Below are 13,539 nucleotides of genomic sequence, written 5' to 3'. Positions count from 1 at the left end.
ACCAGTTGGTGGAAATTTGTTGAAAGCCCTCACGTATTCATTTGTTTGGTGTTGTCCTGATTGGCTTTGCTTGTTTGTTACTTTAATTTCAACAGGTTTCATGGTATCTAAGTTACACAAAACGATTGCTCGTAAACCTTTGCTTTCTCAATTTTGTTCTCTCATTCACATTAGTGGAAGATGTCATTGAAATGATAGGTAAGGAGATTGAAGAAATGTTGTTTAGATGAAGTCATAAAGTTACATAATATCTATGAATTATGCAAAAAAAAAAACATTTCTGAAAAATGCAAACATGTAATGATATGTTTAAGCATCATAAGATGACTGCATAAAGAAGAGGTGTAGTGTCATAATGAAACCTGCCAAGCGGTTCTAACGAAAAGTAGGTGCAGTAAAGTTTGAAATTTTACTATTGACTTTACAACAACTGGGAGAGATAAGACTGTAAAAAGTAAACTAGGGATTTGGAGTTTCCAGATTTGGCATGGTGAGCGTTGGAGTTGGTAGTGTAGGAGCTGTCCAGAATTGAGCATTTTTAACCTTTGAGATGCTATCCAATATTCCCAAGGGAGTGATGTCTCCAGTCACAGTCACTTTCTTTGCAGCAAAATCTATGTTGAATGATGTCACACCTACAAAGGAATCAATTTCATTAGTTCTAGTCTTATTGTAGCATCCATAACCGGTTTCAAATGACGAACCAGACCGGCTTGTAAACCAAACATTTTGAAAGTATCTAACTAAAAAAAGAAAGAAGTGGCATTCCCGTGAATGAATGAAGGAATAACCTACCTTGCATTCTGGACAGATGTTTCCTAACTTTTGCTTCACAGCCTCTACAGTGGAGAGACACTTTGAGAACAACGACCTGCTCCAAGAAAATGAAACTCTACTCATTACCCTCTTACCACCATTTATTTACATATATGCCACTTATCATGTCAAATAAGCAACTTACCTGGTCTGAACCACCACCACTAGTCTTCTCCTCCATTGACTGCTTTATCTCTTCAACAGCAGGAGATTTAGGAGCTACCGTATCCTGACCCGCAGACCCGGTCAGAGAACCCGGGTCGGATCCCAAAAGATACCTTGTGGAACCAGCAGGGGTTTTGACAAAGTCACTTGAGGGTCTCGCTACACAGCTGAAACTCTTCCTAGCCAAGCTGAGGTCATTTGTGATGAGCTTAAACAACGCCGCGGCTCCACCTCCGCTACCACCACCTCCGGTGCTTTTTCGGGCAGTGACGCTCCTCCTTCCCTTGTAGATCTCTATTGTTTTGTTACTGATCTCTCCGTCGGCTGGGGAAGCGGGCATTCTGATATAGTCGTCGACCGAGGATCTCCGGCCATCTTTAATGATTGGGTTGTGGCGGTCGATAGCTCTGTCGCTGAGTTTTTCATCGTCGACGACGACGGTGGTGGTGGTTGGTTTTGGAATGTGGTCCATGCTTGAACATATGGCTGTTGATGCTTGAGAAGCGCAAAACATACGTCCCTTCATTTTATTTTTCTTTCCACGGTGTGAAAGCAACCAAAGGAGACTACCTCCATCAACAGGTTTTAAAAAGAGTTTCTTAAAAAAAAGCAAACAAAAATAAATCAAAAATGGTTTAAAAATACAAAACCCGTTCTTAATATAGCATTTTTAGAATTGGTTAAAACCCTTTGGGTGTCCCTTTATTATTGGGTGTCTATGTTTAATTACATTAGCAAGAGTACTAAATTATTCATTAGAACCCTTAACAGGTTTTTACCATTGGAGTTGCTCTAAGAAAGCAACAAAATGTTGTCAGAGGTTGAATTAACGAAACGTTGATGAGAACGTTACTATGTGAATGATATGAAGATATATCTTCACTCTCATATAGAGAAAGAATTGGATTGGAATAGAGACAAAAGAGAGTTAAAGAGTGTAACGCTCATATGATATATATGAATTTTTTATCAACATATGTATTGTTGAGACGTCATATTATAAACTACTCACGTTCTACTTCTTCATTTCCCTATATATTTTAAGTTTTGTCTTTTTTTCTTAAGAAAATGCTTCATTAAAAAAATGCTACATAAAACTCCAAGCAGAGCCGGTCCTTGTTTATTTAGGGCTACAAGCCAAACATAAAAAATGGCCGAAAAAATAATCAAGCGCATAGAGGGTTTTGAGAACCCATGACATGTTGACACATATCTGGCCACTAAGCCACCAGGCTAATGACGTTTTACATAATTTTGTGGCTGGTTAAATCCATATTTAAAATACGGCCGCAAGCACGTGCTTCTTCCGCTTTGGCTCAGGGCCGTCTCTGACTCCAAGGCTAGTTTTATTTCATGTATTGACCCAAAAAAAAAGGAGTTTCATTTCATGTAATGATGACATACGATCGTAGTTCGAATCTCAACTTGGGATAATAAATTACTTTTCACGTGGGAGTTTAGAGAGTTCACGTTTGTTTTTTGTTGGCCATCAGCTATTTCCATTAATTAGGTTAAGCTTCCGGAAAAAGATAGACTGTGGCAGAAATCATTTGCACAATAGATTGAGAAAAAAACTATCAGTGGAATGATAGTATCGTGATTTTATATATATGAAACATCATAAACACATTTTCTCAGAAAGCAAACAACTGAGAATTATAATTACTTGTTAATACATTGCATTCTCACTGTCACTGGATGCATATGCCGGGCGTGAACCGTGGGACATCCTTCACGAGGCCAAATCCTACTTCAATCTTATTTATTTTATTTTTGTTTGGTTGTCTGTTTTTATATTTATTTTTATGATAAATGAAACACTGAATCAGTGTCAGAGAGAGAGACGAGACATATGACAACGGTCTAAAAACAGATAAAATAAAATAAAATCTTGAGAAATGAGTTAAGGAGCTTTCCTTATAAATGGACAGCGTGATACTTGAATGTTATAACCGGGGCAGAGCTTTTGTAGGATTACCATAATTTATCTATCTTGTTCTCAGCTTTTCACTAATTAACTAATATGGATCTTTTATTGAGAGCTGTAGCAATTAGGGACACGAGGAATATTCTACGTTTGGATGTACAAAACAGATGAGGGTGTATCTGGTTTTAACTCCCTTGTTATATAAAAATCTTATCATTTTGCTCTTAGTCCTTACTCCTTAGCAGAAATTAAGGTCAAATTCTTCTATACCTAATCCCGTTGAACAGTATAGTTTATTTACTGTTCTAACATTATCCTAAAAATATAAATACTAATGGTTCAATCTGATTCGGTGATAATTTATGTATTGTTCTGTCAATTTTCCCTGTTTATGAAGAAATACATATATTTATGAGAGAATTTATCAAATGTACATAGGGATGGAAAAATTAACAAACTAACTAGTATATATTTTTTGGAAAGTGATGCGATCATGTGATTATTTGTCACCATACTGAACAACATTGTGGAGAGAGAGAGAGAGTTTCTTGAAACTTATTATAGCTTAACTCAAAGGAAATTAGTAATGGATTCTGTTTTAAAAATTTACATACTTGTGACTTCTTAGAAGGCAACATTAGTTACTAGGAAATGATTGAACTCTTACTCTTAAATCTTTTTTTTTTGCCAACAACAATATTATAATTATTAAACTCTTAAACTCAATTGATCCTAATCCCTAATTACATGCTTTCTTTTTAAACTCATAACAAAATCCAAATGATTAAACTCTGAAGAGAATGTACCATATTTTATACCAAATTATTAAACTCTTAAACTCAGATCCTAAGCCTTGACTCCACAAATAGTGATTTTTTACTTTGTAATATTATTTTAGCATTTTCTCATAATTAACTTTCCTATCTTTACTTAATATGGTTGTCTCCTTCATTCATCATTTTCTCTTATTTTGTATAGAATTATACGTAGAGTTGCATTTCTCTTTATTAAATACGTATAATTCTATACACAATATATATTCTTTTTATCTTGTCGCAATATATCAATGCGTAGACAATAGTTATTAGTAGACAATAGTTATTAGAAGCTAGCCATTGGCAGGACAAATTTTGTACACATTGATATTACACAAAAGAAATCGTTACACAACAAAACACACATATTGCAATAAAGAATGTCACACTTGTCTAACAGTTTGATTTATCTCCGGGTGAAAAATACTTGGTAACCTACAACAGACCAGAGCCAAGTGACTCAAATTTATGTGAGTGCGTCTTTTCTTTTTTTTTTCAACAGTTCCAAAGTGATGCAAATGTGTACAAACTTGGGCTCTCTGATCTGCTTGAACTCTGACTAAAATTTTTTGATGTGACAAGTGGAAAAAGAATCGTTGGAGTAAATTGTGATGTTGATGACTCCCCCCAATGGCATGTGATTAGGTATTTTCCTTAATTACATTTCAATTTTATTATTATACTCGTTCATTGATGTGGTAAACTTTTTCCACGCAGATGGACTGGGAGTAAAGATGATAAATACTTTGACGTACTTAGCAAAAACAACACTACAACTATCTACGAGACCAAGACTTTCAGTCTGGTGTGTGATGATGTTGTGGATATTTCTTGGTCTCAGCAGTACTGTTGAAAGGGCGTGGCAAGCAGCATGTTAAGGCTATTCTTTTGCGAATCCCAAACAATGTGAAACTGGCAGAGAAGGATCTTCCATGTGTTATTGCCGATTGCAAGATGCACTTATCACTTGGTAGCTTTTAGTTTGTGTTTTCCCTTTTAGATTGCAACAAGGATGTAAAATATCGAAAAATTATTTTCTTGTAACTTAAGAAATAATTATGAACTTTTTTTTAGTAAAGAAATGTAATTATGAACTTAAGAAAATTTGCATAATCTTTACAGTTGTGAGTTTAGTGTTGTGTCTTTTTCAGTTTGCATAATCTTTATAGTTGTTCAAGAGAATTTAGAGTGAGAATCCGGTGAAACAACATCAATTATTGTAACAAGTTTGTTAGAAATTAAAATTAATACCAATATCAGTAATAATATCACTATAAGTAAACAAAATGAGTAATTTATAGGGCAAAACTCATACTCTACATCTTCATGCTGAGTTAAAAGTCTTATTAGGATGCAAAAGGATTATCAACATTTGGAATAAAGTATTGTGAAATAACTTATCCATCAATTTTTTTTATATTATCATTTAAGAATGGAATAAACTAATGACTCCTTAAATTCGACAAAGAAATGGAAAAATACAAATGGAGTGAGAAAATAAATGAGTAAGAGAGTGAACGAGTGTGTGTGTGTGAAAAAGAGTTAATTACATTTCTATTTTACATTTGTTAAATAGAATAGAACACCAAAATTTCATTAGATAACATAACATATTCAATTTTATAAATATATTTGCTTAAAAAAATTCAAAAATAGGATATAAAGAAAAAAAATCTATGTTTTATAAATAAATAAGAAATTTGAATTATTTTTTAAACTGTTAAGTTAAAATGATAAAGGGCAAAATGGTTACTCTCTTATTTTATGTTTTTGTTATGGTTATTCACCCTAATTTCTTTACATTTATTTGAGTTTGAGATTTAAGTTGTAAAGGAAAAAAGGAAAAGAAAAAAAAAAACATTTTCAGGCTTTGAAAATATGGGCTTTATTTGTTGGAAACGAGGGTTAGTCATAATCTGGGTTTAACATTGGACAAAGCCCATTCGGCTAATTGTAACCTTCCCGCGTAGCCGATAGATCAGTTGTAAAGATTTCAGCAGGAGAGCGCCGGCAATGGGAAATACCTCGTCGGCATCAGAGCCGATCGTAACTGGTGTAGCAGATATGGTTCGCTGCAGTGGTGCTAACGGTAGTGGCTCATCTGAAGTAAGAAGTTTCTTCTCGTTGATTTTTTTAACTGTAGTGACTTTTTTTTTTTTTTTGGTCAACGAAAATTGCATTACTAAAAAAGAAATAGGAGTTTAGCCCATAGACTGGCCCACTACATGGTTTGGGTTTCTGAGAATGTATTTGGCTAAGGCATCAGCCTGCCCATTTTCAGCCCTTGGAAATACAAAAAGTCTAGATGGACAAACAGAGAAAAGAAAGCTTCGATATCATTCAAGATGCCATAGATCTCTTTCTCGAAACGCTTGTCGGTGATGGCCCTGATCAGGGTTTGGTTGTCGGAGAACATCCGAAGGTGTGTCACGTTCAAGGAGGACGCCGTCTGGAGAGCTTCTCTCACCGCTAGAGCTTCAGCCACAAGAGGAAAGAAGACGTTTTGATGTATCATCGCTCCCCGCAAGTCGATGGATCCGGGGGGGGGGGGTCTTCAATGATCCAAGCAACCGGCTGTGTTGGTCTTCTTATCCCACGCCGCGTCAGTTTTGCAGTTTGTAATGTCGGTGGAAGATCTGTGGGTTGCCTCGAGGACTAGCCTGCTGGTACTTCCTCTCATAGCCCTTACTGGTGATGCGTGTGAAGCCGGTTGGGCTTGAATCCATTCCTTAGCTAACCTGATTCCTTTTATGGCTGTGTCTTCCACTGTGAAGGTTTTCTTTTCAAAGATTAGTGTATTCCTTGCTGTCCACATAGCCCAGAAGATCCAAGGAAGTATGTTGGTGGTGACTCCTAGGGGGGGGAGGCAGCGGGTTGTCCTGGAGGCTACTAGCGCCGTTTTGAGTCCTGTTTGAGAAGCGATGTCCACAGTTGGTGAAAGATCAAACTGTTGCCAAACCTTTCTCGCAAAATCACAACTGTAGTGACTCCTATTATATACTCACGTTGTTTTTGTATTCTCTCCTTTTTTGGATGGATGTTTGTTGATGCAGAAGATGTTTTTTTGGTAAAACACTGATGTGACGTTAAACATCATAAGGCAAGAACATTTGTCCCCATAGTTGTCCAGGAAAATATTTTACGACAACAATGTTAAAAAATATGAAATGAGGAACATAATGTAAATAAAAGATATATAGAAGTAAGAAAAAGAAAAAATCTCATCTCCGGCGAAGGAAAAACAAAAACATACCGGGTAAGAGTAAACTATACAATAAAGTTTCATTTTAAACTTACTGTGAGGCTAGTAATATATATCTACATTTGATCATATTTCAAATAAGAATTTCAAAAGCAAGGAAGTAACTGACAGTTTCCTTTATATATTTTATAGCTCTGGAAAGTCATAACCTTTGAGTTAGTTAAATAGTAATAGATATATTCCTTCCCCTCTTCCTCCATCATCTGCTACAACAAAACAAAATGGAATAAAATTAGTTTGACATTACACCCTCTGATTATACTTTCATTACAAAAAGGTTCTTGTAGCTAATTAAGCATGAGCTCAAGTGGATTACCTTTGCAAAATTTGAGTTAGCTTATTGGTTTTTGATGTGAGTGTCATCAAGAGCGTCGAATTCCCAGTCGTTGATTTCATCAGCCAAGGACTCCTCTCCATCGTCAAGTTCCAACTCCAGCTGCTTCTTCGCCGGGTCTTCCTTCTCCGAAGACCCTTTTTTACTGTCTGGAGTTTCAACACCATCAAATTCTTTCTGGACTGTGAAAGAAAGTGGAACCTCGGGTATCATTTTCAGGGACGGAGAGCGTGAAGAAGAAGGAGAGGTTCTCGAAGGAGACTCAATATCTAGAAGCGGGCGTTCGATAGACTCAAACTCTTCTTTTGTTTTGTTCAGTGCCTCAAATAGTTCTTTCACTCTTTTATCGTCTTTCCTGGATCAAAATAACACCAAAACAAGAGAGTTATGTCTTAAGCTCAATATAAAGAAACAAAGTTGATGTTAGATTCTCCATCCCATAGCTGGATATAACTATCATAGCGTCTAAAGATGAATGGATATTTTTTTTGTAATTTTTACCTGGAGATACCTTCCGTCTGTGAATAGAATGGCTTTTTCATCGCATCAACCACACTTAATGTTGTGACAAACTGATAAATTTAATAAAGAAGAATCAGAACATAGAATACGAAAAAAGGACATGGAGAGTAGAAACATGTGTGACACTTTCTTGTCTCTGTAGTTTGGAGTAAAGCTTAGTAGGAATGTCTGTTTTATTACTCAGATTGAGAGAGGTGGTCTACATGTCTATTTCATAAAGAAAAGTACCTTAGCTTCGAGGTCCAGATACTCCTTCTCAAGTTGTTTTCTAGAATCGATTGGCTTTGCATCCTTATCGTCTGTCTTTACTTCTGCTTCTAACCTGAAATTTCCCCATACACAGACCAAATAGAGAGCTATCAGCCTAACTTTGGTCAAAATAAAATTGTACAGGAACAGAGAAGTGGTATGTTACCCTTTACTTGGTTCCAAAAGTTCGACGACTCTTCTGACCTTGGGAATAGAAGGGTCCAGTTGTTCCTGAGTTGATATTAAAAATAAGAATGTGAGCTTAACCTTTAGCTTACAGTCATTAACCAAGTGAAATTCATTCGGCATAAGGTTCCAACATGATTGGAAGTGGAATCAGTTTATCATGATAAAACACGCACTAATTCTGGGCTAAACATATAGAATTACCTTGTAGAAAGAGAGGAGTTGAACAATCAGGTCTATGAAATGGTCACCATATCTCTCCATCTCCCCACTAGAATATCGACCATGGTGGAAGGAACAGAAAAATACGGATCACATGCAAAGTAATTAAGGAAGAAGCATTATTAGTGGAGATAAGACGTACGTCACTTGTATTTCCTTTTGTTGAGCAAATTTAGACTGGATAATCCAGGTATCTTCCAAAAACTTGATCCACTTATTTACAACATCAGCCTCTACTCGGCATGAACCTATCGAGCGAGTTAGCTCGTCTTCCTGCACCGTAAGCCAGCCAAACATCATGAACTACTATACTTATATGACACTGCGTATGTTTCAGCTCCTTAATAAGAATAAGTCATTAGGTACCTTTGACTTCAGGTGCATAAGTATTTCATTACTTGCATTATCAAACTGCTCTCTTTCTTCTCTAGCATTATGAAGACGAGCCCGGGCAGATGTTATTGAGGTGTTGACCTTCAAAAAAATACGTGAACTCTGTAATGTGACCTACAAATATAGATCTCTACCAGTTCAGTAAGTTCTTATTGAAGTTACTCTTTTCAGCTCAGCTTCAAGATCTTCCTTCATAATCTCAAGTTTTTTTAATTCTGCAGCTACATCCTGAAAGTCATATTTGTCTATAATAAGAACATGTAGTACAAAGCGACTGAGACAATATTTCATTAACAAGGACAAAGGGATTAGGGGCTGGAAAGTGCAAACCTTCTCCCGCTGGCTGACTTCATCAGTTTTGGAAAGTCGGTAGCTAAGAGCTTCTTCTTTTTGGCTTCTGCTATTATACGGAAACAAATATACATGTGAACTATGATAAGTACATGGAGTAGATAGCTTTTAGAATTATCAGGTTACATTTGCTCTCACCTATGATCCACAATTCGTTTTTCTTCTTTTGAGGTAGAATTGAGTAAAGATTCTGACAGAACTTTCAGTTTATCAACCTGCAAAATACAAAATGAACTTAGTTATATTTTGACCGGATTTTAACACCAAAACAACATTTAAATGCGAAATTAGGTATATGAGGTCGTACACTAGTGACATCAAGGCAATAATTAAAGAACAGAGTTAAAATCTTGCCAAATAAATATTTGTATTCCAGTATTTTGGAAAACAAGCTAATAATCAGTCTTTATGGTAAAAAAATTATATTCGAGACAGTTACAAACAAACCAACAGAAGCGGCAAAAGTTTTGAGTTGTGTGCAGTTTTTACCTTCTCACTGTGGTGTTGAGGGGAATCACCATTTCTTAATGATTTTTTCTTCAGCAACAGTGCTTCTAGCTTCGAAAAAGTGCGAACCTGCTCAAGAATTTCACGGAGAGCCTGTAGCAACCCAAATTATTCAGTACATGATCCAGAAATGCATCGAAAAATCATGAAGATACTTGGGAAACAAAGCAATGCAACAAAGATTTTCTTATGTAGTTCCTTTCACTTTATAAGTGAAAAAAAATATAATCAACATATTAATAACTAAGCACCGTTCTATACAAGATAAGTAAAAGCAACAATAGCTGGAAATCCGATATCAGATCTAATGTGAAGAAGGCACAGAGATAACAATAAGGCAATGACACTGGAGATAGACAATCTCACCTCAGTTGATGCAGCACTGGTTCCAGTGGTTTTTGAACTTTCTCCGTTTGAAGTCTTCTCAAGAACCTTGACCTTCGTTTTATCAAGTTTCTCCATCAGAGCTTGGGCTTCAGTATCTATTCTGAGACAGACGCAAATGAGAATTAAAACGATAGAAAGTAAAATTTTAAGACTAGGACATTGTTAAAACTTCACGCAAAGCTTCAGCCAGGAAAATTCAGAGAGTGATCCAATAATACCTTGCAAGATCAGCACTGATTTTAAGCCCTCCAATTGCATCTTGGACATAATGCAAAAGTTCCTCGCGCTTTGCCTAGAAAAAAAGGAAGAAGATAAAGAGGCATTACGAAGTGCAAGATCTCTAACGGTTTGTTGAAGGACATTTAAATCCTGTGGCCTTATTCATCTTGCAAGCTAGCAATATATGTACTATGACATTATCTGGTCAACAATCCATACTGAAAAGAAACAGAGTCAAGGTAACAGAACACATATTTTGCAAAATCCAGCACATCCTTACCAGAACTTCATCCTTGTATTTCGAAAACACAGCTGCCAAGTCCTGCACATTTTGAATCACTTCTTCGTGAACTTCCTTCTCTCCTGACAAAGAGAGCCTGTATGTATCAACCAATGACCATATGAGCTCAAATGCAAGGCTTCTCAAATTCGTAGAATAACTAAAAATTACAATTTTAAATGAAAGAGAAATCATCACCCAAACAGTTCCACAAGCATCTGGACTTCTTCCTCATTTGGTGCTTCCAGAATCTGATTCACACAGGAAAAAAAACTCAGTGCATGAACAATAAAAAGGTCAGCCTAAATAGCTATTGCAATTTGTTATAAGAGCATGAATGGGAGGTTCTTAGGCTGGGGTTCTTAGCGGAATATAATATAAGAAACCGTCTGTTAACTTTTAACTAAAAAAAGCTAAGAACCGGCTTTTAAGATGATCATGTGGAAAACACGTGATAAGTACTGAGTAATGCTACCAGGTCAGATCAGATTCAAGGCATGCATCTAAGCTTACATTGCACTATCAAACTTACCATAGACAATACCATCCCTTCAAGGGCCTCACTGTGAAGAAACACATCTCTAAAAGTCATCGGCTCACCGGGAAGACCAGGATCAACGTAACAAACCTATTCCAATTTTCACAAACGAGATTCATAAGCCTAAAACTGCTAAAGCCGCGATGATCAAAGACAATGTGGGAATTGATTCAACTCACGGCGGTGAAATCCTTGGCTTCTTCGGAGCTAGGTTGAATCTGATCGAGAGACATTCTCTCGACCTCTCTAAGAGAGACGAGCCATCTCCTCAGCAGCTGCACTCTCTCGCCGCCTCGGGACGAAACCGAGACCTCCTCTAGTCTCTTCACCTCGAGGCTAAAGCTCTTCACGTTCCTCGATCCCTGAAAATCAACACACATCGGCGGCGGTTAGAAGAAATCAAAATCGGAATATACAACAAATCTGGAGTTTACGTACGATGCGATCGTGGATGAGTTTGGCGCCTTCGGAAACGGCGTTGCCGGCGGTGAGGACGACGGAATCGGCGTAGTTGCGAACGGTGCGGGTGAGATTGTTCTTCCCGGTCCCGCCGACTTCGACGGCTTTGTGAACCGCCGATCTCAGCCACGACATTGCAGATTCTCCTTACGCGAAATCGCAAATCTCGATTTCTCTTTTGGGTGGAATATTATTAGAGAAGAATAAACGGGAGTGCGATGGGGGAGAGGGGAACAAGTCAGACGCAGGAACTCTTCTTCTCTCTTCAATATTTTTCCCGGGTGATTCGATGGATGCTCTTTGTTTTGTTTTATTTTTTTTTTTTTTTTTTTTTTTTTATTAACCTGGAGATATGCCGATGGAAAAAACCGGACTAATCTCCAATGAAAGGTACAGTCTATGGATAGACCCTCTCTCCGGGTATTCAAATGGGTCATAAAGCATACGCCCATATCCGTGTTAGGTGACCAGGATAATTGTGACTTAGTTTCGCGCAGCAGATCGAATCTGAAAGTGTTGGCGTCTCAGTCTCGTCTCCTTACCACTCGACCACAATCACCCGGTCAAAGGGATCGAAGTTTCCTATATTATAGATCCCCAATTTTAGTTAGGAATTGGCCTTTTATTTTAAAAGGTCTAGAACGGGAAATTTCCATGGCCATACCATTTAGACGGGGCCTGTCACGAGGTCCATTTGAACTTTAATCACTATGAAGAGTTTCCGGCAGCTCTCTCATCGTCTTAATCAAGTATCAAACCCTGTTGATAAAAGGAAGTTTGTTATAGTATAAGTAATATTGGTCATTATTCCCTTGTATATACTAGACATGAGACTTATTATTCGAGATTCGGATTCGATGCGAGATCCGTTCCGGATCCGCTCTAAAAATATAATATCCGGTGGAGCCGAATCCGAATCCGGATAGTAAAATATTGTATCCACCTATAACCAAATCCGTATCAGAATATCTTAATTTTTAAATCCGGATATCCGGATCCGGATCCGTATTTTTAAAATACATTAAATATTAAAATTTTACTAATATTTATATTAATATTTATACATAAATGAATCTTATAATAATGTATTTTAGTTTTTAAAATATTATAGACATATATATATATATATTTATAAATCTTGTATAATTATTTAATTTATGTATTCTATTAAAAAATTAGTTTTTTTTAAAAAAAAAATTTAAATTATTTTTACGGATCTGGATCCAAATATCCGCGGCTAATAGAATATCGAGATGGATATCCGGATCCGTCCCAGGCCTAGTAGATACCACTGGAAAAATTACAAACTTGTGCCGAGAGAAACCACTAAAAAAAAAAGTTTGTTTGCTTTTTTAGTTGTTTTGATGTGAGAGTTGATAGTTCAATAATGTCTATTGTGTATGAAAATGTGACGATATGGAATTCAGTTTCAAAGACTCCTCAAAGTGAGCAAGTTATAAAATGTTTGCTACATGTTCTACTTTTTTCAGTAACAGTGATTTCATCTACTGAGTATTTGACATTTTATACATCCTGTTCTAGCAATCTATGCTCACAATATCGTCTCAACGTCAGAGAGTATAACATCTTTTGTTTTGTCAACGAGCATCTTATCTAACTCAACTTTTTTCTTTCTATTATTACATCAAGTCGAACTTTTCTAACATCAACACTTTGAACTTTTGTTGGAGTAAGCTTGAAAAGGAAAGAAGATTAAAGTGCAAGGCATTATCCTAATCCTACCGAATTATGGAGATAGATACATAATATTATTAGGAGTTATCTAAAATTATGTAATCTATTAGGATTAGGATAAGCACAAGCTCTATATAAGTATATGTCGTTTGTGTGACATACCTTAATAGAGTTTGGGGATTAAAGCTTGAGTTTTGAATTAGTTTCTCAAG

The 13,539-nt window shown here is 36.5% G+C and overlaps 2 protein-coding genes across 4 annotated transcripts; both read right to left on the bottom strand.

The window, feature by feature from the left end:
• Positions 1 to 281: 281 nt before the first annotated feature.
• On the bottom strand, positions 282 to 2,017 carry LOC106385239 (protein SODIUM POTASSIUM ROOT DEFECTIVE 2). The gene is made up of 4 exons (XM_013825172.3): positions 1,775 to 2,017; positions 962 to 1,547; positions 796 to 871; positions 282 to 635 (listed from the first exon to the last, which is right to left on the bottom strand). Exons 2-4 carry the CDS (start codon positions 1,505 to 1,507, stop codon positions 460 to 462), a joined length of 798 nt encoding a protein of 265 aa, XP_013680626.1. The 5' UTR covers positions 1,508 to 1,547; positions 1,775 to 2,017; the 3' UTR covers positions 282 to 459.
• A 4,888-nt stretch (positions 2,018 to 6,905) lies between these two features.
• On the bottom strand, positions 6,906 to 11,939 carry BNAC04G45100D. Of its 3 annotated transcripts, none has more exons than XM_013827201.3 (19): positions 11,612 to 11,939; positions 11,353 to 11,535; positions 11,168 to 11,263; positions 10,834 to 10,886; positions 10,636 to 10,732; positions 10,355 to 10,428; positions 10,116 to 10,236; positions 9,732 to 9,842; positions 9,381 to 9,457; positions 9,222 to 9,291; positions 9,054 to 9,119; positions 8,865 to 8,972; positions 8,641 to 8,771; positions 8,481 to 8,547; positions 8,257 to 8,321; positions 8,070 to 8,163; positions 7,821 to 7,891; positions 7,302 to 7,674; positions 6,906 to 7,191 (listed from the first exon to the last, which is right to left on the bottom strand). In XM_013827201.3, exons 1-18 carry the CDS (start codon positions 11,765 to 11,767, stop codon positions 7,323 to 7,325), a joined length of 1,992 nt encoding a protein of 663 aa, XP_013682655.1. In that variant the 5' UTR covers positions 11,768 to 11,939; the 3' UTR covers positions 6,906 to 7,191; positions 7,302 to 7,322. The 3 variants fall into 3 exon arrangements, with proteins under 3 accessions (XP_013682655.1, XP_013682654.1, XP_013682656.1); XM_013827200.3 differs by having other exon boundaries at positions 6,906 to 7,188; positions 11,612 to 11,938; XM_013827202.3 differs by having other exon boundaries at positions 6,906 to 7,188; positions 9,222 to 9,288; positions 11,612 to 11,937.
• Positions 11,940 to 13,539: the final 1,600 nt, after the last annotated feature.

The sequence above is a fragment of the Brassica napus genome, chromosome C4 (assembly GCF_020379485.1).
Source record: "Brassica napus cultivar Da-Ae chromosome C4, Da-Ae, whole genome shotgun sequence".
Classification (NCBI taxonomy): Eukaryota; Viridiplantae; Streptophyta; class Magnoliopsida; order Brassicales; family Brassicaceae; genus Brassica; species Brassica napus.
This window is presented reverse-complemented; position numbering and strand designations above follow the sequence as displayed.

What these genes read in the sequence shown, in the direction of transcription:
- LOC106385239 (XM_013825172.3), bottom strand. Translation starts at nt 1,507, where the DNA reads ATGAAGGGACGTATGTTTTGCGCTTCTCAAGCATCAACAGCCATATGT. An exon ending in GTGGTGGTGGTTCAGACCAG is followed by an intron (nt 872 to 961) that starts GTAAGTTGCTTA and finishes TTCTTGGAGCAG; the next exon opens with GTCGTTGTTCTCAAAGTGTC. An exon ending in ACATCTGTCCAGAATGCAAG is followed by an intron (nt 636 to 795) that starts GTAGGTTATTCC and finishes ATTCCTTTGTAG; the next exon opens with GTGTGACATCATTCAACATA.
- BNAC04G45100D (XM_013827201.3), bottom strand. Translation starts at nt 11,767, where the DNA reads ATGTCGTGGCTGAGATCGGCGGTTCACAAAGCCGTCGAAGTCGGCGGG. An exon ending in CTCAACACCACAGTGAGAAG is followed by an intron (nt 9,458 to 9,731) that starts GTAAAAACTGCA and finishes TGTATTTTGCAG; the next exon opens with GTTGATAAACTGAAAGTTCT. An exon ending in CTTTTGGAACCAAGTAAAGG is followed by an intron (nt 8,164 to 8,256) that starts GTAACATACCAC and finishes GGGAAATTTCAG; the next exon opens with GTTAGAAGCAGAAGTAAAGA.